The sequence below is a fragment of the Toxotes jaculatrix genome, chromosome 15 (assembly GCF_017976425.1).
Source record: "Toxotes jaculatrix isolate fToxJac2 chromosome 15, fToxJac2.pri, whole genome shotgun sequence".
Classification (NCBI taxonomy): domain Eukaryota; kingdom Metazoa; phylum Chordata; class Actinopteri; family Toxotidae; genus Toxotes; species Toxotes jaculatrix.
Window position 1 is genome coordinate 10,708,334 of NC_054408.1, and position 23,619 is coordinate 10,731,952.

General features: G+C 40.7%; 2 protein-coding genes across 2 annotated transcripts; both read right to left on the reverse strand.

Annotated features, from left to right (window-relative positions):
* Positions 1 to 6,779: 6,779 nt before the first annotated feature.
* On the reverse strand, positions 6,780 to 9,723 carry LOC121194693 (leukocyte cell-derived chemotaxin 1-like). The gene is made up of 7 exons (XM_041057682.1): positions 9,652 to 9,723; positions 9,349 to 9,486; positions 8,743 to 8,883; positions 8,509 to 8,622; positions 8,192 to 8,345; positions 7,572 to 7,759; positions 6,780 to 7,007 (listed from the first exon to the last, which is right to left on the reverse strand). The coding sequence occupies exons 1-7, from the start codon at positions 9,721 to 9,723 to the stop codon at positions 6,780 to 6,782; spliced, it is 1,035 nt and encodes a 344-aa protein (XP_040913616.1).
* Positions 9,724 to 11,214: 1,491 nt separating this feature from the next.
* si:ch211-199f5.1 (protocadherin-8) lies at positions 11,215 to 14,586 on the reverse strand. Its single transcript, XM_041057679.1, has 3 exons — positions 12,121 to 14,586; positions 11,818 to 12,016; positions 11,215 to 11,528 (listed from the first exon to the last, which is right to left on the reverse strand). Exons 1-3 carry the CDS (start codon positions 14,584 to 14,586, stop codon positions 11,215 to 11,217), a joined length of 2,979 nt encoding a protein of 992 aa, XP_040913613.1.
* Positions 14,587 to 23,619: the final 9,033 nt, after the last annotated feature.

A 23,619-nucleotide genomic window follows, 5' to 3' on the forward strand; every position in this document is an offset into this window, starting at 1 on the left:
GTATTTCTTTATTAAATATATATAGGGCTATCAAAGGAGATACCAAAGCAGCTCTTTCGGTAACTTGGCAACCCTGATGTGCCTTCCTAATAATATAAAATACCTTGTGAATAACATGCAGCAGTCTTTTGTACTGCTGTCGTCAGTCGAACATCTGCTTTGGCATGAGCAACCTGGAGTCAGATTGTTCAGACTATTTGCCCCCAGGGCTTGACTCACTCCCAACCATTACATCAGATTTTACCTAGTACCTATCCTGTATCATGCATCACAGTTCTCAAATCACTGTTTTGGGCATGATGTTAACCTGGCACCCATCAACAGAAATCTTGTCACGGCTCACCGCCTGCATATTTCGATTCTGTTTCTGGATTCTGGAAAGACACTGTGCCGCAGGAAATCAAGCAAATGGGAATTCAGAATAATTGCGGTGGGTTTTATGGGGTATGGTGTATTATTAACACATAAATGTGCGTTTTCATCTCTGTTAAGTTTTCCATACACAGCAGCCCAAGAGTTTATAACCTTCCTTTCGCTCTTGAACCTTGAGAAACAAATCAAATTGGTGCCACAAGTAGATTCTGTCTCCGCCGCTGAATGACTGATTGATGGTGGCCTATTTTTAATGCATTGTTAAATGTGTAATGCATGGAGACACTTTATAAAAGACCTGAGAGTGGGGAAGAAGGAAAACGAAGATGACAGAATGAGGTCAGGAGGAGACAGGGATGGGAGGAGGGGGGGAGAGATGAGCACCTGATAGGTCTCCCTGTCACAGGACAAGGCAAGCACAAATAGAGCGCTGTTCTTTCAGCTAATGCTGTATCAGTCGACAAAACTGTCTTGATGCTGTGTGCTGGAATGCCTATTAAAAGTTTATTGTGTCTAAGTAAAGAGCGCAACTCTTTGTACTGTTTGTAGAGGTTCAGTAGTTTCTGATGTCTTGCGATGTTGTCATGTTTACACAGAAGAGAGGTGTAAAAAAGAAATGATTTACTTCACGAAAGCTCATTATGTTATATTGCTCATATTAAACTTTCATCTTATGGTGCTTTCCATTATTTTCAAGCACGCACAGTGTAAACACATTAAGAAAGAATGTGCTTTGCTCAAAAGCTAGGTAACTGAAAGCCTACACTTTTGACACTTTGTTTATCAATTAAGGAATCAGATGAAAAATATGCAGTTAAACTTTTAAATTTGAAATACAACTATGTACGTAAAAACGACAACTTAGTTTTATATCATGGCTTTTTCGTATCATTGCAATTGTGCAAAGTGTTTGTTGCTTTAATAGCTTTTGGCACATCAAATAGAGAGCACAAGGAAATGCTGGTTCCACATCACATCACATCAGACCAGCAGGCTGCCATCTTTATGTACCTAATCGATTATCTTTGCTTTCCTCAACGTGCAAATACTAGATGGAGCAAGCGACAGCTAGAATCAGGTTTGGGTTTGTTATTGTGACAGATTAAGGGGGCAAGAATCAAATATAATCCTTTTAAATCAAAACTCATAAATCATGTTACATATAAATGCCATCTTATTTTTAAGTTGTACTGTAAAGACAAATGTGAGTCTTCTGACACAAAATGTGTTTGTTTGTGATTAGAGATGCCAAAAATATGTTTCAAGAGAACAGAGAAAGTAAAATGCATGCTTCCCAGCCCACACAGCCATGTTGCCTGCTGTGCTGCACATTTGTGCACCTCTCTGTTCTGACATGAGAGAGTGTCTCTGTGTCTCTGAAGCTTTGACTGTTGGATACAACAGTGTTGGACAGGATATGGGAGTTCAGTATGCTCATTTACGCTAAAGCCAGTTGCATTTACAGTTACAATTTAGGCAGCTTTAATTTGTATTTGTACAGTTAACTGTCTTTATAGACATCCAAGGTTTTATATATTCCAGCAACACACTTCATCAGATACTTCTATCAAATACTAATTTGTGTCAGATGCAGTCAAATGCTCTGCTGTCCTTTGTCAAAGTAAATGCCAGCAGATAATCAACAAATGGTGCAGTGCTATCATGTCCCCAGCAGTAAAAGCTCACAACTGCCAGATGACACTGACACAAGCATGCTCTGGTATCCAGAGAAGGGTGACGTCAGTGTCAGCATCAGCGTGAGAGCGGGTGTCTGAGACCTTCTTTAGTAATCTCTGTACACACAAGGCTCAGATAGGGCTCCCCACGGTGCTGCCCAGACTCCCCAGACTGTGGATTTAATTAAACAGTGTGAAATTAATTAATCAGTGGGGTGGCAGGTAAAAGGACTTCACTGTGGAACTGCTCACACAACCAAGACAAGCATTTCATGCACGGTGACAGTTATTAATTTGCTGTATGTTTTATTTTAGTGTTACTATATCGAGATGCTGAAATTCTGGGAGATTAAAAAGCTTGGCATGTGAAAAAAGGCATGCAAATTATCAAAATAACAGCTCCCGAAAATCAAAGTGTAAACCTGTGTTTGATCTGTTCTATCAATTAATTAAGAATTTCAGTTCTGTATAATAATGTGGTGCAAATTAGATGGAAATGAGATAAAATATTCATTTAGTTATCTGGGGAATCTGCCTGGAGGGCTTTTTAGTCTTCAGTCTGGCTCAAAATGCTGTCCATATGGCAATTATGTACAGTAGTGTTGCAGGAGGATTGGTCTGATGCCTACTGGCAGAGAAGAGCCTGCCTGTGACAAACTGCTGCTAGGATCTGATGTGAGTTGAGGGAGATAATGAGGCTGTTGTAAGCCTTAAGTATAGAGCCTGCCCCCGGGGTGGCATATCTAAGCACTCAGGCTCCCTCATTGTTGCATGTGCTGCTGAGGATTAAAAACACATTTACTTTTTTCTTCATAAACTTTGTCAGTACTTCCCGCTACTCTTTGGACAACTTCTGCTTTCATGTGGCAAGCCTCTTGACATTGCTTTGTGGAAGAGCTGATTTAAAAAAAAAAAAATTCTCTAGTTTGTAGATGTGAAGTCTTGATTTGATTCTGCTTTGAGCTATCTATAGCTCTTTTTAAGCACCCCACTAGAGAATGTGTACGTTCTGGGGCACATCCTAGGGTGACTGAAGTTTTGACAAATGCCATGTTTTGATGGAAGATCTTTCAAGATCGATCCCACTGGCATGGCTTTTCAAATTGAATTTCACTGACAGGGTAAATAAAATGATATGGCTGACTTAGGATAATTTGTGTTGCTGATTGGACAGTGTCCTCTCCCATGCCTGCTGTGTTATACAGTAACTGCCCACCTCTTGTGAGGAAGTCTTGACATCCACTGCAGGTTGGATGCCTCCACCACCTGTCACATACACAGTGTTTCTCAAGGGAAACAGTGGTGTAAATTCCAGCTCTGAGTCCAATTTAGACCAACACCACACTACAGCTTTTCTGTTTGTGAGTAACAAGGACACCATGCAACCAAGTGCAATACAGAGAATAAAAATCCTTGCAGTGTGCGCAGATTAATTGAGTTACCCAGGAGAATTGCTTTAGTGTTTCAATACATAGAAAGTGTAATTTACTGAATGCAGGCAGATTTATAGACAATGTTAACAGTTTTAACTTGGTGAAATAAACAAGTCAGAGATCTTTCTACAGCAGTAAAAAAATAATAATGAATACTATTGTAAAGAGTACAGTATAGACCTGTTCTATATGAAAAGTGCCCTGAGATAACTTCTGTTATGATTCAGTGCTATATAAATTAAATTGACTTGACTTGACAATACCAGCAGGCATTTAATTAATGGCCATTTGGGGCTTGCATACAAAACAGGAGGATGGGAGAGAGAGAAGGAGAGAGAGAGGGAGAGAAAGAGCGAGAGACTGAAGCGGACACTCCAGCCAATGGCAAAGAAACTTCACAGGGACCTGCAAATGGCAGGCAGAGTCAGACTACTGGGCAGAGCTGCAAGTGGTCACTCAACCATGGGATTAAAAAGCATTTAAGCCTTGTACTAAACCCCCCCTTTCCCTCCCCCCAGTTTCGTCCAGCCAAGTTATTTCTGACCATTCAGGAGAAAAGAAAAGACAAATATTCTGTGCCTGAGTTGTTATTGCCGGTGCAAAAATGTGGGTTACAGGTTTTTCTCGACGCCAGCATCTATAAACATAATGCAGTGCTTTCTTGCAGAAAAACATAATGAGCTAGCCTAAAAGGGTTTCTGTGTTCTGGTTAAGGTGCAAAATGGACTGTCACTACTGTTTATTTCATTCATGTCTGGATCTAATGGAAAACATGCAATCAAATGTAGGACACGTTTACTAGAGTGGTTCACTTCACACTTCTATTCACACTTATAATGCCTCTTGGGCAACTACAGGCAAATTGATGACAGGCTATTGACGTATTTATAGGGAGCTCTAGTGAGTGCATGGGCTTGATTAGCACAAACTCATGCCACAAAATAAATCACCAGCTAAGGTATCCCAAATTTATTCTGCTAAGTGTTTGTGCCAAGAGGATGTTGGCAAAAAAGCTTTTGATTCAGTGGTCACCAGAGCACCCTGCCTGCCTATGCTTGTTTTGATGGGCAATGATGAAAGCACAGGTGGATGCGAGAAAGCTCCCCCTGCTGCGGACTCCTCATCTGTGGTTTCCTATTAGCACAGGAGTTGAGGTTTGCAGTCTGGCTGCTGGGCACAGTGGGTCAGTGCTCACAAAGCTCTGTTTGTTCCCTGGCCTGCAGGGCTCCCAGGGTAAGCTTGGCTCCAGAGGGGAGACAAACAAAAAGGCACCACTGTCTCACGCACTGAAGCTGCTCTCCAACACACTCGTCTTTTCTACTCAACGGGGGTACATTTCACTTCTTAGGAGAGGAATGGTAAAAGGAAACAAGTTTTTTAGAAACAGGGCCTCGGGATAACAAAACTGCTGTTGTTCTGAGCTATGTATTTTTTCTCAGTTTAAATGCCATTTTGAGTTGTTGCTTGTGGTGATGTGTTTTTTTTTTCTTTTGCGCTTTGTGTTTCTCATCTCCTTTTGTCTAGCAGAGACTCAGAGCTCTTTGTCTTGTGCTGCTGTATCAACATATTCTGAGTGAAACCCAAGGAAACCGCCAAGAGCAACAGGCCCTTAACACATCATATTTAAATTCCAGCTGCAGTTACTAACTTTAGAGATCATATACGGTCCTGATGAGCTGCTGCTGGTGCAACTAAGGTACTTAAACATCTCTTGGTTAATTAATAATTTCAAGGTATCTCTCCCGCCCATGCACACTGTGTGTCTGTGGTTTCTAAAGATGAAATAATGTGCAGCAAACTCTTATGGCTGCAGTTAGGTCAGATATTCACTGTTGTGCTGCAATCTGCAGTCCAAGTATAACTCCATTATTGAGGGGACTTTAAAATGGAAGCTGTGTGACACACAGCGGGATGATTTAGTTTAATGACCATGGCAGTGACAGCGCTGTGATGGAAATTGGACTCCCCCTGCAAATTTACATCACTTGAGGGTACTTGGGGCTCTTTTAGCGGCTGCACTCCAGAGCATGAGCCATCAGGAGGTCCTGGATATGTCATGCTTGTCACCTTCCTTTAAGTGCATCTGCAGACGTGGGAGAGGGATTAATATTATATAGCCTACGGAAGCACAGAGGCCGTCTTATCAGCACTGCAGATGTGATAAGCACCTCTACCCCCATGAAAACCAGGAAAGATCTCCAAGCAAAGAGACAAGCATCTCTTTGTGTTGTTTCCCCACACTGCTTCAGAGTTTCAATGTGGTTTTAGTGGCAGATATGGTGCAATTTCACATCTGTTGTAATTTGATGTGCCTGGATCACCCTCTGTGAAATCGTCTTGATCGCAACACGGCTCCTTTCAATTATTTAGAAAGTTGGCATATGGCTTTGGAGATAGTAATCTGATTTCTTTTGATTTTGAGGTTTTCAGAATGGCCTAGGCCACAAGTCTCAATAACAGCTGTGCAAAAAAAAAAAAAAAGCCTGTCTCTGTGATCATGTTATTTGGTGGCTTAACATCAACTCTCCTCCTCTTTTCATGGAAAAAAAATGTAGATTTATTTATTTAATTAAAATGTCACTTTTATAGAAATACTTTCCATCATTTCCATGACACTCATCTCACATTACATCACATCAATGCAGATGTCATGTGCACAAATTGCATTGCCCTCAAACTGATTCTGAGCTGTAAATGGAAGTTATGGCAACCATTGCTGTCGCTTCAGTTTTATCAAAAAAGCACCCAGTGGAACCATGGAAACAACATGTGACACACACACACACACACACACAAAACAGCTACATCAAAGCCAGCATATACTGTAATTAGAATTTATTGAGGTCTATTCAGTCAGAAAAGGTACATGATCTGCTGAGCCTTTGGATTCATTCCCATATCCTCCATTAAACACAGTACAGTGCATTAAGCCTTGGTATTACATGATGCAAAAATGAATGCGCTCATTTGTGCATCTGTTGCTGCAAACAAGAACATGACATTTATGTATTCCACTCTTATGTAAAGAAGCAGTCTATGCCTACAAAGAGAAAGCACCTGTTTATATGTAAAATAGTTTGTCTAGTCTGTCAGTTAGCATGCGTGTTATGGCGTAGATAATCATACATCACGATCTGCATTTCATGTTAACAGGCATAGCTCTGACAGTATTTACAGTCAAAGTCAAAAAATAAATATCCGCATGCTAATCTGAAAAGAAGCGGAGAATTTAGAGACCTTTAGGGTCTTTGGGAAAAACAGCTAAAGATATATTCCCACACAACTGTAGTGTGTTTTCTTATACAACACCTAAAATGCGTGCCACCCACCAGCGACAAGGCATTATGACCCGGCAAGCTACCTGGCACCCTCTGTAGTTGTAAGGCCAAGGCCAGTAACCACGTAGAGGCTCGCATATTCTCTGACAGTGAGTGTAGCTGCGTTGGCATTCTGAGCAGCAGATCCCCTGGTGGTCTAACATGGTGTCAAAGGTCATGGCGCCTTCCTCTCTGGCTTCTCCGCTGCGCTGCAGTTTTGAAGCAATGTTAATTTTGAAGAGCAAGTTTTTATTTTATTTTATTTATTTATTTTCAAACTTACACACATTTGCAATTCAGATGTTTTCAAAAAGTTCTCATCCTCCCAAACATGTGACTCCCGTTCTCTTAGGCAACATGAATTTTTATAACCACTGGGAATTCTCACTGCAGTTCATAAGTTCATCAGCTTGGAATGGCAGCTGTTACCCCAGTGACCTGTAATTATAGCTACTAATATGACACCTCCCTAACAGCAGCAGCAGTATATACCACCCACAGCTGACAGAAAGACTAAATTCAGGTTAACACATTTCCACACCATGTGCTTCTATGTCTGTGAGAATGCATTTTTTAACAAGGCTGACATCTTAAGGGTGGTGTTATGTAGTCATCTGTAAAACTGTTGACAAAACACAGAAACTTTACTTCATAATGTTACTTTAAGGGTTGCCTTAGGCCACAGTATATGCCTCTTGATAGTTAATCAAAAATTCACCAGCTCTGGAGTCTTGTTTATCATAAACAGTTTTGCTGATGAAGTTGGTACTCACATGATAGGGGTTTTCGGGATTGTACGCTGACCCTCCGGTTGACTGTGCCCCCTCCTCTTCTTCCATGACTCTGGAGGTGTCATCTTCTGCGTGACTCACCGGGTCCCTCTCCTCAGCAGCTGCTTCAAACTCCTCCATGTTAAACTGCCGTTTGGCTCGCTCTGTGTCTCTCTTTCTCCTTTCCCCATCTGTTACAGCAGCCGCAAGAGGCAAGAGTATTGGGTCAACATCCACAAGATGCCATACATGTCCTTAGAGCTCAATCCTACATAGCTGGGTCTGTCTCAGATGTCCTGAATAATTAAATTAGCAGCAGTGATATCAGGCAGTCTTGCATATTTCAAGATCATTCTTTTTTAATAAAAGACTGGAGCCTTTTTTTTTTGGTGTATGACTCCAAATGTAGTGTACGTTCAAGATGTTCAACTGTTTCATCAACTTCTCAGACAAGACTGTAAATTTTACAAGTGTGTCAGCAATAAGCAGGGCAATCAGCACTGAGATTTGTCTAAACTGTGAAGAAATGTACGGTAATTCTCAAAGAATAGATCATGCAAAATGATAGCAGGGAAGTTTTCCTAGAATCTTTGAGATGGATACAAAGAAGAGAACAAGGCAACCTTTCTGGTAGGTAGGTTGGAGCCAGTAGATAGGAAGTTCCCCACAAAGACCCAGAATTTTGTTGCTCAGAAAACTGGTGTCCTTTAGTGCTTGCTCTCCTGCGACCCATATGAGGACCTCCTCATCAAACCTCACGGGCATTAATTCATCTGTCTGACAAGAAAAAAAAAAAGATAATATCCTTGAATTACTGAGATGGAAAAAGAAATTACAGTGTTAATAGCAGCCAGAATATATTCTGCTTGCTTTTACCCCTGTAATTTTTTTTATGCTCTCTCAAATTTGCAGTGTTTTGTGTCAAGTAGTGTGCATATACCAGGTCCAACATCAGCAGCTCTTTGTTGTGAGCTCCCATGTGTGGAAGGTTGGCTTTGATTTGGGATTTTATATAGCACTTGTCTCCTCCAAAGAAGCGGATTCCGGTTATTCCCTGCACCAAATCACAGAGATGCCATGTTTACACTCGCAGCTTTGCTACTTTGCTAAACACACAGAAAAAAATCGCAGCTCAGCTACCTCAGGAAGAGAGAACAAGGAAAAGCTTACTCACAATTTGAAAGTCATGAAGCTCCACAGCTTCCTCAGCTCCACTCCCAGTTTTAAATCTCTCCAGGTTGTTGTCAGAATCAATTTCCACAGAGCCCTCCCTCACCTCCCCATTGATGTTCATACTGTAACGTACATTATAAACCTGGCAGAAATCAAGGTGGGGTGTTATCATGACTGATTAGTCAAGTTATGTAAATCACACTGTAACAAACACAAAAGAAGTGAGATATAGAAAAAAAATAAAGCTTTATACTCCTTATACTATTCTCCTGCACAGTCTTTATTGTTGTCTCCTCATTTACAGAAATCCTGCGTTGTTTTCACACTCTCTTGAGCAAAGCACCACAGGAGATGCTATTGCAGACCTTGATGGGGATATTTGCCCTACAGGTGAGCTCATTAGGACACAAGTAAACACAGCACCATTTCTTATAAGATGAAGTAGAGTTACAGGAACAATTCATGTATGTGTTGCAGACAGAATTAAAGATGTAATTTCACAGTCTGAATTCTAATATTTATTTATAGAGCATCTCAGTCATTAACATAAATATCTCTTAGAAATTAGAAATTACAAACTACAGTGAAGTCCTTTGTCGACACTTACATTTTTATCACTGACTTTCCACAGGTAGAGAGCAGCCATGGATGCACACAGCATTAACACGGCACCAACAACAAGAACCACGGCTCCAAATCTCAGGAGGCGACTGACTGAAGCAGATGTGCTGGATGTGCTTTGCCCCTTAATGTTCAGAGTGAGCAAAGTAAGAAATGACACACACTGAACAATAACCAGGACAAAAGTAAGATTCCTGGAAACTTAACTAAGACTGCTTCTACAGTGTTATTAACATTTCATGGATGTCAGTTGTATCTCTAATAAAAAAACGTATCAAGGCTGTCTTACCAGAGGCGCACAGTGCTCCAAACAGCCATGTCCATGAGTGGTATTTTGAACTTTTTCCACAGTCTCTATCATGATGCCTCCTTCTCTATTACTGTTGCTTCTCTTTGGAGACTCAGGTTATCCACCCGGAGGCTATTTGACACTTAAGTGTGAATGACGTACAGTTGATATAATTTCTTTGAGCTAAATTCTTCATCTGAATGTTACCTGTAGGTCCAGGTTGCCTAAGGCAAGGTGGCCATCCTGTGGTACCCAACTAAAACAAGACTTTTGAAGCAGTTCAGAGCAGCAGCACATGGAGTGATGCAGTGGTTGGAAGAAAGGTTGTTGTCTAACCTTCAAGTCAGTGATTGTTTGGAGGAAAACATATTACCTATTAAGTATCCATAAATCAGCTATACTTTCAAAGAATCATATTTTTAATACTTTACATTTTCATGACTAATCTCAAATGATGTATTTCCAGTCATGATGATGAGTATTTCCTCTGGTTCCAGTGCTGGTTACAGGTGTTAGCAGGAATGAACAGATTGCACTACCTGTAGTCAAACTTGGACCCAGAAGCGGGTCCTCTTTGGCCTTTCTACCACAATATACTATGAGACAGCACTGACTTGCAATACCATACACAATCACAGACGCACACTGACTCTTAATTTCCTGATTTGACAACGCGAGAGAGGCAGTCTCGTGGTCAAGGTTACATGGTCCTTATCATAACTTAAAAAGAGGAAACATAGAAAGAAAAGAGATCCAAATGTGCAGTGCTGCTGTTGCTTGGAAACAGACTGAGCCACATTTTTTGGATAATTGGTAAGCTGGGAGGCAATCAGAAAAGTTGAGGGGATTCTTTGACCTTTGAAAACATGTGATTGTAAGAGCATTTGTTCAGAAATGTAGCATTTGCATGCAAATTGAGGTTTCATAGTAACAACGTTGTGTACCATGAAAAGACTATGACACTGGCTTATGCTTCCTATCAGTTTAGCTGTGGAGGACCATTTGATTTATCGTGGCTCATAAGCCTTTAAGGCAAATGAAATGCATTCAGTTGGCTAATTGAGGTTATTGTTACTGTGTGTTTTACAAACGTTTCCACAAGACAATAGGTTGTACTCTGTCTTTAAGATAACATTTGAATCCTGCGCGCCCAGATAGCTAAATGTTTAAACTGTCGTCAAACAGCAAAACAATCTGCTTTTAGCCGTTTATTTGTGCAACAATGTGACAAAATCTACCACAAACATGGTAATCTTTCATGTTGATTGTTTTCCACAGCAGAAAGGCCCCTTTCAGCCTAAACGTCCATAGCTCATGCCTCTTAAATAATAACACATGCTCTTGAAAATTCATAATAAAATTTTTCTTTACATTGAATCATTATGAAAAATATATTATTAATGTACAAAATCTTGCATATTACACATGATACAATGAACAGTCTTATATGAGCCAGAAGACACATGACATACTACAAAACACTGCAACAATCCAACATAGAGTCATTTAAGATAAAAGTACTGTACAGACAAAATCCCTTGTGATGAGTTTGTGATCTTTCATTTAAGAGTTTGTGTACTCTGGAATTGATATCTCATCTGTTTCCTGTATTCTGGCCGGTGTCGGTGGGCCAACAAGAATATAATCGAACTCCTGGTGTTGAACTTGTTCGTACACACTTTGCAGACCGTTGGTTTTGGTTAGGTGAGCTGGGTAGTAGTTTTCCCTTCTGGTGTCCCGGGGAAGTGAAGCTGTCTTGGAGAACGTTGACAGATGCGGTCCACAGGCCAGGCTCGTGTTGGGCCTTGTAGCTGAAGGGCTCCAGCATCGGTCGGAGTGTCCCAACACTTTGCACTCGCTTGTACATGCCCAGAGACCTGTGGAAAACAGCAGTGCTGTCAAGATGTAATACGAACACCTCAGTGATCCCAACTTAAATCAGTCATAATGCATTCAGTAGACTGGAAAATGTCTTGCTGTAACTGGGTGCAGTCTGTTGGGTGTGTGGCTTAGATTTTTGTAATACCGTCAAATATAAATTACACTGCAGGAAGCAAAAAGAACACAATCATAACACTGCATGGATTTCATCTTTATATACTTTCAGCTGACGCCCTCTGAGTTTCTATTTTATTATTAATTTCATTGCGCCTCTGTGACACTCACTGTTCATTGGTGGCGACTCTTTTTTGTGCACATCTCCACTTATGTCTGAATCACTGTCGTTGAAGTCACTGTCCCCTTTTCCGCTGTCCTTGCCACTGATGTGGGGATCTCTTGCTGAGATTGTTGTGAATGAATTACCCTTCCATATTGTTATTGGTCTGACAGTTTCTTTCCCATATCCTGGCAGTGTAGAATAACCCTGCAATGATACAGAGTTGCCCACATTTTGAGTCATAATGCAGAAGTCAACAACACTGTCAGTATGTGACAGACTTGAAATATCTCTGAAAAATAATAACTTACCTTTAATTTACCCTCCATCACCCTGCTGTTTGGCTCAAAGATGCCTGCTGTCTGCCTGCCATCCTCACAGCCTGTCTCTGTTGTGTTGCTGCTGGCCAATGGAGGTTTCTCTGGAAATGGATGGGCATCAAACACTTTGCCTTTGTGCTTGGCAATCACTGAATCAATATGACCACTTTCCACCTTCTCCACATTTGGTACGTCTTCTTTTTCATCGCACCCCCTCTCCCTTGTCTCTTTTTTCCGACGGCTGCAAATGGTTGTGATGAGAATGATGGCCAGCAGGAGGAGAGAGCAGCTCCCTGCCAGTACAATGATTATGGCTATGGACATGTCCCATTCAAAGAGCTCCTCGCTGCCATTTTGAGAAAAGGAAGGCAAGCTGGGTAGACTTCCTTCTATAAAACTTAAGTGTATCATGGCTGTAGAGGTAAGTGCAGGGGATCCATTGTCACTGACCGACACTGTGACTTTGACATTGTCTGTGAGATCATAGGTCAGTTGTCTGCTCACGTGCATCTTGCCCGTTTCTTTGTTGATAGTGAAACCCAGGTGTCCCCCCTCGGTGATTTTATAGGACAGCTGTGCATTTATGCCTTCATCAGCATCTGTGGCCTTTATCTGGGTTACCACATAACCTGCAGGTGCATCTTTGGGCAGGAAAACCTCAGCAGATCCTTTGTAAAGGGGTGGCTCTATGATAGAAGGTTGGTTGTCATTCTGATCAACTATTTTTAGTCTGATGACAGCTGTGCTCTGCAGCTGTGGTGACCCCCCATCACTCGCTTGGATGTGTATGTCTAGCTGTTTCATTACTTCATAATTAAAACTTCTCAGTGCATATATAGAGCCAGACACTGAATTAAGCGACACAAATGTGTTGACTGGGGATCCCATGATAACACTGTCCACAAGTCTGTAAGTAATTTTTCCATTGTTGCCCAGATCCGCGTCGCTGGCCTCGACGGTGGTGATGTAAGCGCCCGGGGCGTTGTTTTCCACCACGGAAACTTCATAGACAGCCTTGGTGAAGTGAGGGGCGTTGTCGTTCTCGTCGCTGAGTCTAATGGTGTACTGAGTGATCTTTCTCAGCGGAGGTGACCCAAAATCCTCAGCCATGACCGTCAGGTTATACTCATTAATCCTCTCCCTGTCTAGGGCTGCTGCTGTAACTATCATGTAGCTGTCCTCGTAAGCCTGCCTGAGTTTGAAATGGTCGTGGCCGTATAATGTGCAGTGGACCTGGCTGTTAACACCCGAGTCTCTGTCCAAGGTGCTGATCAGCGCCACCAGACTGTCCTTGTCTGCCGCCTCGCTGATGTATGCAATGCCTGTCGTGATGGAGGTCATCGGGGTGATACTGATTTCTGGGGCATTGTCATTAACGTCTGTGACATGAATTATGATTTTGCACACGGAGGGGGTCGGGTTAGGTCCCAGATCAGTCGCCTGCACGTCTAGCTCATAGGTGCTTTTGTCCTCAAAATCCACCGGGCTCCTGAGCGTCAGGCGACCTGATTTATTATCCACTTGGAAAAGTTCTCGGATCTCATGAGAAACCTGTTTTCCGAACCCGTAGACGACCTCTCCGTTTAAACCCTCATCTGCATCAACTGCGTTCAAGTCCAGTATGACAGCGCCAACCGGTGCGTCCTCGGGCAAACTGACTGAGAAACTATTCTGGTCAAAAACGGGACTATTGTCATTAAAGTCAGTCACTTTGATAGTTATCTTTGTTGACCCTGATCTGTATGGGTTTCCTCCGTCTGTGGCGACCAGCTCCACAGTGTATGATGACTGAGTCTCCCTGTCTAGCTCTTTCATTAGCACCAATTCCGCATATTTAACCCCATCCGCTCTCAGGAGCACATCAATGGTAAAATGACTGTTGACAGAAATTTGATAGCTTTGGATGTAGTTTGACCCGACATCAGCGTCCACAGCGGGGTCTAAAGGGATACGGGATCCCAGTGCTGCATTCTCCGAAATCTCCACTACAGATTCCTTGTTTGGAAACTCCGGAGAGTTGTCATTGATGTCCTTCACTGCCACCTCAACGTGGATCAGTTTGTAACGATCTTTGGAGAAATTTACCACGTCAAAAGTAATCAGACACTGTGGAGTGTGTCTGCAGATTCTTTCCCTGTCAATTCGTTCCCCGACAGCGAGTTCCCCGTCGCTTTCTCTCACCCTGATGAATGAATCATTGAATTGTTTCATCATCCTAAAATTGGTCTTGGACGAATGAGACAGACTCAAGGACATGTCCTTGGCAAGGTTTCCGATGACTGTACCTGGTGCGTCCTCCTCTCTGGTCTGGTATCGTATGGTATTTCCTTCGGATTGAGCCAGGGAGGCAAATAAAAATTGATGGATTGAGAAAATAAAAATCCACCGGTGCCAGTAAGTTATATATTTGCCCCGTATCATCTTCGTAGTAATCTTTCCCTCGGTAGGAAGCCTCATTGTGTGCCGAACAGATGAGACCAGTTCACCTCTGGAGTGAGCTCTCCATACACCTCCCGCCTTTATGAACTGAAATGTGCTGAAAGTGAAAGTTACTTGCTCCTTGCGCGCAGCCAGTCAGATATACCCTACGCTTGTTTGCCTCGCCTTCAACACAGCTCAAAATTCTGCCGTGGCGGGGTTTATACAGCTCCTCATGCTAATGAGACGAAGTGTGACCAATCCCTCGCTTTAGAATTAAAAATACCCCCTTATGAAAAAAAAAGCTAAGCCTGTTTTGAGAGTGCACACTGAAGAAAGTTGCAATATAGAAAAAAGGGCAGAAAGATATGCCACTGCTTGAAGATAGTCCCTGCACTGTTTATCGTCTTACCACAGCCATTACCGAGTGATGGTTTTATTTAGTAAAAGCCTATTTCTTCTTCTTTTGATGTTCAGTTTATTGTCTGTTGAGAGCGCCTGAGCACGAGCATAGGTGTGTGTGTGTGTAAGCGCGCGCTCACAAGGGCATCTCAGTTGTTTTTGGTGAGCTGAGAAAAGCTTTGTTGAGTGCTCAGCTCATTTGAGAACAGCTTAATTACAGTCCACAGCCTCTCTGAAGGGCGAGTGATACTGGATCGATCTCCTAATATAACAATAGCTGATTTATTTATTTATTTATTTATTTCTCCGGTAATCTGTACTTAAAAGTCATAAGTATTGTCCAATACCACCACCTCAGTTTTGTAACCTATAGACAACAGCAGATAACAGCTTTCATTAAGAGTTTCTCTGAGGAAATTCTCTCAAATTTGAGATCAAGAGATTGTTTCTCTTTCCACTCTCCCTTATCTTTCCAAATTAGAGTTCAGACCTTCACTGTAGCCTCTCTCCTGATTTATGGGAAATATTTATATTTGCTGACTACTTATACATATTTATCCTCTGGGTTTTCCCTGCAAGCCCCCAGTGTGAAACGATAACTCCCAACTGTTATGAATTTCAAATCACATTAAATTCAGCTTACACTCAGTACTCTGTGATATTATGTGAGCCACTTAACGTCTGCTCCTTTGAATGTGCAGGTTAACAAGAAGAGGGAGTACTCTACATGGCCACAAGTATATGGACAGGGGTGTCCACATTTTGTACTGTTTTGGTTTTGGCCTATTTCTGATAGCTTAGGCGAAGCTCCTGAGTTCCAGTTGAGGGAAATCTTACTGCTAAACACTTAAACACTTCATTAATGTTACAGGACTAATGTAGTGGATTCCAACATGTTTTGTTGTATTTGTTAGGTGTTGTCACAGTTTTAACAGTTTCAAGCTTTGTTAAGCCTATTTCTAAAAACCCTTGAAAGGTGGAAGCTGGAATTGACTGTGTAAACTAAATTAAAATATTAATCTTGACATCAGCAAATCTTCACCAAGGATCAGCTGCAGTTTCCATCAAATGTGCACATATCCATTTCTTCTTTTTTAAAATGTCCTGTCAGACTTCTAGTGGAGCTTATTAGATTTGATAGAGTGAATTTTCTTCTCCAGTATAATTATGCTTTTTGCATTCCTTATTTCTGCTGGATTTCTGAAAAACAGCGTATAACTGTTCTTCCATCCAGCATCTAGATAGAAGTCTGCTCACAGTTTATCTCTTAATATTTACTTCTGAATTCTCCATCTACTTTATATCTTAAAGAGGCTTGGAGGAGAGCTGTTGAAGATGACAGCTTGTGTGTATTTTGTTCTCAAGAATTCATTAGTCAACACTGTGCCGTGGTTGAAGCACTAACAACAATCTGAAACAATAATGCTAACAATACCAATAATGATCTGAAACACTGTGAAAAGCCAACAGAGACAGACTGAAATAGTCGAGGCTGCGGTAAACAACATAGGTAGGTGGGGGTTACACAGTACAAACTTTCCAACGAAGAACACAACTGTGACAGAATGTATTTGTGCCTTAAATCAGACATTATCACACTGGGGATTAAACTGTATTTAGACAAGGTTTTGGTGCAGTATAATATATTAATATACTCTAAATACAGACAAAAAATGACTTTTCAGATTCATACCAAGGCTGCCAACATTTCTTAAAGCACAATGCATGTATTCACTCTAATAGAAGTACAGACTTTTAAAGCCTTGACTTTATGGTGTTCCGACTTTAAAATGTGTGGTGTATACTTGCTACATAATCAGTGAGGTATAGTGTAATTAGTTAGCAGAGGTTAAATTATGTTGAGAGGGAATGTGGAGATGTTTTTCAAGCTGGAGTTCAGCAACTTAATACTTGAATCTTCCACCCACAAGAGATTAAAAAATATGGGGAATGTACAGTACATTCATGCAGACTTCCTACTAAAATGCATGAAATTTAATTGGTTATTTTTTTTCCATGTTGAATAAACCTGGGTAAAAGTTTAAGTTAAGGTAAAAAAAAAAACATATTCATTTATTTTTCATGTCACTGGGTTTCGTAACTGTGTTTATGTAAGGGTCTTCTCCACAACTTGGTCCATTTGTATGTTTGATGTACTAGTCAAAATTATTATGATCACAATGGATCAAATGAACCTGTTCAATATAAGAAGGCTTTGCTAGCAGTGACTTTTCCACAGAGAATTATCACCTGACTCTGAAGTTTCCTTACTTCCACGGAGGGCTTTAATATTTTTTGTGAAATTGTTTTGGTTTCATGGCCAGCAGTTGTTTTAATTCACTCTCGCCGATTTCATTTCCAGATGCAATGGACAGGAGTTGTCACTGAAAAAGCTCTGTTAAAAACCACGGCATGCAACCAGCCCAGCACCAAATGACGGATGTGACAATTTAGTGACTAACTGGTGAACATAGTGGATCATGTGGCAGCTAAAGAGTCACATTTTTCCCTGAGGAGTTGGTGGAGACCAAAGACAGAGCTAAAAGGTGTGTGGAAAAATTGGACATCAGATGGACACAAACGAGACTCAAAATGAAGGTAAATGCTTCTCCATATCTGCTTGATGTGTAAGTAGTCAAGAGCTTGCTGACATGTTAGCCATATCAGCTATGTAATGTTACAATATGTCTTTGTTCTGTTTACAACATGTTGCAATGCCCAAAGTAGACAAACAGGTTTATGTCTTTTTTTCAGGATTAAACACTAAACTCATTTTTATGGCTGAAACACTTGTAACATTGACAAGGGAAGTTTGTATCGAGGCAGAAAGTTAACCTCCTACTGCTCAAAACAAAATTAAGACTCAGCATTTAATGTCAGTGTGCTAACATGCTTACAGTGGCAATGCTAACATGCTGATGTTTAGCAGTAGTAATATTTACCACATTTACATCCTCTGGAGACCATACATGTCTGTACAATTTTTTTGATGATATTTTACAAGCTCAAAACAAATTTGTACAAATGAGAGTGTCACAGTTTCACAGTTTCAATACCGAAGGTGTAAAAATAATTTTATAATATACCTTCACTGCAGCAAAAGAGTTGAAACCATTGAGAATGGTTCATTAAACAGGTTGCTAAACAGATGTTTCCTCTTTCAGCTCAATTTAGAGCCACGTTATGCAGGCTGATTTTTACTCTAATGAGAACAAAGGTGATCATAGATTCAGTGTGGGCGATTCTCTTTGGATTACATTAAACCAGGTCAAATGGTTGTGGTGATAGATGGATTATTATACTACAATACAGCATTAGTTTGAACTGGGACGCGGAGGAGTTTATGTGAATTTATGATAAGTAAATGGTTGTTTATGGTTGAGAAAGGTTATTTTAGCAGATGGTTGTTTTCATTATGCTGTGCAAATTCCACAGTTTGTTTTGGCTTCATTTACATATTACATGTAATTGCACTGTTTGATAGTCTAACATGTTATATTGAATGTTTTTGCAGTTATCTGCTCATTATGGCCTGCCAGAGGTTCATTCCACATGGAAATATGACAATCACATAACTCCGTACAGTTAGATATGAGTATAATTTGACACTTTAAAAAACCCCTTTTCTGTTCTATATTCCAATAAGAGCTTAAGGTCACTTCTTCAGAAAGACTTTGCTATGCAACACAGGCTCTGAATTCAAGCTGAATTTTGTATCACTATTTGATTATACATCTTTGCGACAATTCATAAAACTTCTTTTTATTTACAGTGAACGCAACCAACTGTCACAACCATCAGTCATAAAAAAAAATGTCTTAATGATGCTGATGGAACATTGTGATAATATTTTTGTGATTAATGCAATATTTCCATGAAAGTTACAGGCAAATTATTCACAGCCTCAAACAGATTCACCAAGAGAGTGAAGGAAGCAAGTGGCAAATGGGAAATGGATGAGGAAAAAAAAACTGTTGCAGGGAAAGATATTTCGAATTTACTGTTGGCCCACAGACACAATTCCATATTTAATGGGATTGTAAATGCATTCAGTTTCAAGGGATGCCTTTGCATTTTAAGTTCTCTAATCACTCTGGTCCATAATGTGCCTGAAGAAATGCCATGATAGTCTGCATTTGTGGAAGGCACTTAGCTTTGCATTCTCTTACAAAGATTAGAAATCAGAGGCAAATTACAGTGTGGTGGAGCTCAGTTCACTGTTGCTCTAGTGGGAGATTACTTGCCTTACAGAACTCAATACTCTGTGTCTTTGAGAAGCCAGACTCCCTTCTCTCTCTCAGACTCCCTTCTCTCTCTCAGACTCCCTTCTCTCTCTCTCTCTCTCTCTCTCTCTCTCTCTCTCTCTCTCTCTCTCTCTCTGTCTATCTCTCCCCAACTCTTTGTATTGCCTGTCAGTTATTCTGCCCATGTTCAACTTGACATTATATGACATTTGAGTTACATTTTAGTGAGTGGGCCTTCTGACACATCAGCAAAAGCTATTAGCACATGCTGCTCTTATAGCTATGCACAATGTTCAATCAAGTGTGCTTTTGGCTCAGAAGAAACTGTTAAATGAATAGTTCGACATTTTGGGAAATACACTGGTTTACTTTCTTGCTAAGAGATTGAGAAGAAGATACCATGTTCGTGTCTGTGCGTAAATAAGAGCTACTGCCAGCAGCTGCTTAGCTTAGCTTAACACTAGAAGACTATAAATAAGGGGAAACAACTAGCCAGGCTCTGCCCAACAACAAAATCCACCTAACAGCACTCCTAAGGCTCAGGGGTTAATATATTTTCGCTTGTTTGTTTTATCTACACAAAAATCGAATTCTAGAAACGACATGTTGCACGGAAATAGTCTGACACATTACCTCCCGTGAAACCACATTTTGTCATTTTTTTACACTTGGGGTTTTGTGCAGATTAAACAAATGAGTTGTAACATGTTAAGCAGTGAGATTTAGAGGTGTTAGTTGTTTTCCCATGTTTCCAGTCTTTATGCTAAGCTAAGCACATCTAATTCTCTGCCAGACAGATATTTCCCAAAAGATATTTCCCAAAATGACGAACCAACACTTTCTCACAAAGTAATCAAGACATTTCACAATAAAAGTCTATTTTTCTGATGTTAATGTACAAATGGACATGTACAAATACATGAACAGATGTCTTTTCTAAATTGTTATTTAGAGTTGGGGCTGAAAAGATTTCTTTTACATCTGAGATAACATGGTAATGGGGTCACAGTCCTCTCCTGTTTAGCTGTGTCCTTTGTCCTCCACTAGTATCTACATATGTTGACCTGGTCCTTATAATTGCCCCATTGTATTGCCAGAAGTGACACACTTCACACAGGTTTAACCTTCACATGAAAGTGGTGTTTAAACATGCTATGCTACTATTTTCAACATTTCAACCGTCTTTGAAGTCAGTTTTACCCACCAAAGGGATAGATCAGGACATAAAAAAAATATGTGATATATAAGGAAATAAAAAAAAAAGATTGGCTGAGTTTTATAGACCAGATATAAGAGGCACTCTGGATCGTCTTAGCTTATTATGGGCTGTTGAAATATATTCTTCAAAACATGCTTTTAAATACAGGCTGTGAAATCTCAGATGGCCGCAGATCCCACAGGCAACATCAGATCTTTTTGTTCTGAAGATGCTCTCCGCTGATTAATTCAAACATCAAAATAAAACTCTGGTGTTTTCATATGCGAGAGTAAAGCCTCCGACGTCACATGGGGGTTTCAAACCCCATCGGAAGTCTTAAACTCAGAAAGAAGCCAGTGTTATGTTTTATTGATTCTTCTCCTGGAGTTTGGAGACAATAAGGCGGGTGAATATTTCATTTCTCTCTTTATGTTTGGACTGAGAGCTGTATCCCAGTGTTCAAGGTGTCTCACTAGACATGTCCCATAGCAGACATAAACAAAGTTATTAGATGAGCGAGACAAGATTCAGAGGGAAAGCTCTCTGACAGTACGTTCTGGCAATTCAGACTGTCATGCTTCATTGTTCTTTGGGGAGGATGGGTGTTGTTTGACTTTGAATGTTACCATTGAGCTTATATACTCACCGGTGGTGAGTCTCGTTTTGCAATATTGTGCATGTAAATGAGAATTTATGTTTTGGAATGAGGTGATACACTAAGGGTTTTGCATACAAAAGGCGGGTGAACTTAAATATGTACAGTAAGTTCTAAGCATTGTAGAAATTTAGGTCATCTTTCTCAGGCAGTGAGATTTTCTCTCTTTGTGTGTATGTTTTAAGAGAAGGCAGTGTTGTGTATGTGTGTGTATGCTCATATGAGGGGGTTGGGGGGTCATATCTGTAATGCAGCGAGACCATCATGTCTCATACAATGCAGATGGAGGAAGTGGCTTCAACATTTAATGTTTTCTTGCCACAAGCATTAATATGGCTGTTCCTCCTCATGCTGTTTTGCTGCGAGCAACATGATGTTTTAGGCATGTGCTTCACAGGACTGGATGAGGTATAATTATGTAAATTGTATTCAAAGGAATCAGCAATAGCTCATGTGGAATGGATGTGTCAACAAGGTGTCCACATTCACTGTGAGAATTTGCTAATTAAACATGACACCGTTTCTCTCTCAACACATGCGCTCGGTGAGACACTGTGGGATTTAAAAAAAAAAATACTCTGGTGTATATTGTATTTCTGGCTGAAAAATAATCTTCTTGGAAAAATAGGCTTTCATTTTGCTGCTGGGAGTGTAAAAAAAATTGCCCCAGAGTTCACTACAGGACCATTAAACTTTGTACATGTTGACATGTGTGTAATGAAAGTGCCTAAACTTCAAACAGCCTGTCCGCACAGCAGCCTCTCTGATGCCCTTCTACACAAAAAGGGATGATTTATTACACTGGTTATTTGTCTGGCTCACTAAATGCTTGAATTCTATTTGACAGCAAGCATAGATAAACTACTTTGCCTGAATGTCTGAAAAGCACTGTACCTGAAAAGCAAAGATTAATCCAGTCCATCAGGAAACAGAAACACACTTTCCTCTTTTTTTGTGTAACGTCTTTCCCCTGTGAAACAGTCTGTGCAGACCGTTTCTTATCAGCTGTGAACTTTTCCACACATAGAATGAAACGGGTGGGTGGGGGGGGGGGGGGGGGGGGGGGGGTAGCCAAGTTACGATTTCTTAAGCTTTGGCTGTAGTCAAGGCACGTGATGTGGGTGAAGCTCTAAGACAATTAATGAAGGAGAGACAAAGTGCTTAGAGAGCTTGTGAATGACACTTGAGCATTGGCAAAGAGTGAAAAAATGAGTTTTGAAGTTTTTCTTTTACTCCCTCCTCCTTGCGTTAGCCCCAAGATGAATTGGCTTTTCAGATTTAAGAAAGTACATGGCTGAAATACAAAGAGAGGCTCATCTATCAGCCCCTGAATAGTGAGAGAAAATCCTATGGCTGTGTGGAGGGAGGGGAGCTGCGGAGGGGTGCGTTGTTGGTCTCTGATTAGACCCTGGGCCAGTTCTGCTCAGGGGCTTGCGGCACAAACATCAATCCTCTCCTCTTCCACTTCAAATCCTTTGAACCACTTGAGACAATTTGTTCACTGTAAAGCCTCTTTTTAAAGATTTTCTTTATCAAATGCACCGGCATTTATGTCAGTGAACACTCAGTGCAGCTTGATTGTTTATTATGCAAAATTCTAACTTGACAAAAGCCAAGTCTAGGCATCAATAATGGGAGTTTAAAAACAACAACCAGGCTGCCCTTCCATCATTCAGATGCAAACTGTCTGTGGTCAAGAGAGTGAGTGAGTGAGGCTGCAGGAAGAAAAAGGGGGGCATTAGAAATGGCTCTTTGCAATGTGGCGGGATGTCAGTCTAAACACAGAAAAGAGAAAATACTGATAAATTTTAAAGCGCCTGCCATCGTCTTAACACACACACACACACACACACACACACAAAGAGCATAACAAATTACACACAGAGCAGCATTATAGAAAGCTTTTATAATGTTTCCAGGGCGTCAAGATCTTAATTTTTGATGCCGCGTTATGTGCACCCAGAGTATAAATTGGCCTCCCCAGTTTTCTGAAGTGATAAGAGGTAAACACCAAAAACCAATAACTGTCAGCCGAACATTAAATCAAACTGACATGTCTCTTAAAAGGTACAGCCATGAAAAATTAACTGGGGGATTTTTGAGGAGACTTAAAATGTGGAGTTTTCTTCTTCTTCTTCTTCTTTTCATCTCTCAGCTGGTGTGATCTACATTTTTTTTTCCTCTTTGTGACTGACTTTGATTTGAGCTTGAAGACAAAACAATTTTGCTCACAAAGCTTCATTCAACATAACAGCAATGATAAAATTAAAAAAAAAAAAAAACTTGATTTCAGACAAGATTTTAAGATTGCATCTTTTTTTTTAATTTGCCATGTGACAGTAGAATATTACCTCATGTCCTATTCTCATAGTCCACAAAAGCAAGTGGATAGAGGTTAACTTGACATGGATATACTGACTCAGGTCGAAATGGTCACCTTGACTTCCTGTTATACAGCCTGCAAATATCCTGTCTCAGCACGGCTGATTCTGTGACCCATGAGAGGAGACTTTAAAGATTTTTATGGGCTCAACCAGTCTCAGCTGTGTCCTGGGTTCAGGAAAAGTGAGATA

Coding starts and splice junctions, on each gene's coding strand:
- si:ch211-199f5.1 (XM_041057679.1), bottom strand. CDS start 14,586: ATGAGGCTTCCTACCGAGGGAAAGATTACTACGAAGATGATACGGGGC. Junction 12,017..12,120: donor TGATGGAGGGTAAATTAAAG/GTAAGTTATTAT, acceptor GTATCATTGCAG/GGTTATTCTACACTGCCAGG. Junction 11,529..11,817: donor AGAGTCGCCACCAATGAACA/GTGAGTGTCACA, acceptor TGTTTTCCACAG/GTCTCTGGGCATGTACAAGC.
- LOC121194693 (XM_041057682.1), bottom strand. CDS start 9,723: ATGATAGAGACTGTGGAAAAAGTTCAAAATACCACTCATGGACATGGC. Junction 8,884..9,348: donor GGAAAGTCAGTGATAAAAAT/GTAAGTGTCGAC, acceptor GATTTCTGCCAG/GTTTATAATGTACGTTACAG. Junction 7,008..7,571: donor ATCCCGAAAACCCCTATCAT/GTGAGTACCAAC, acceptor TCAAAACTGCAG/CGCAGCGGAGAAGCCAGAGA.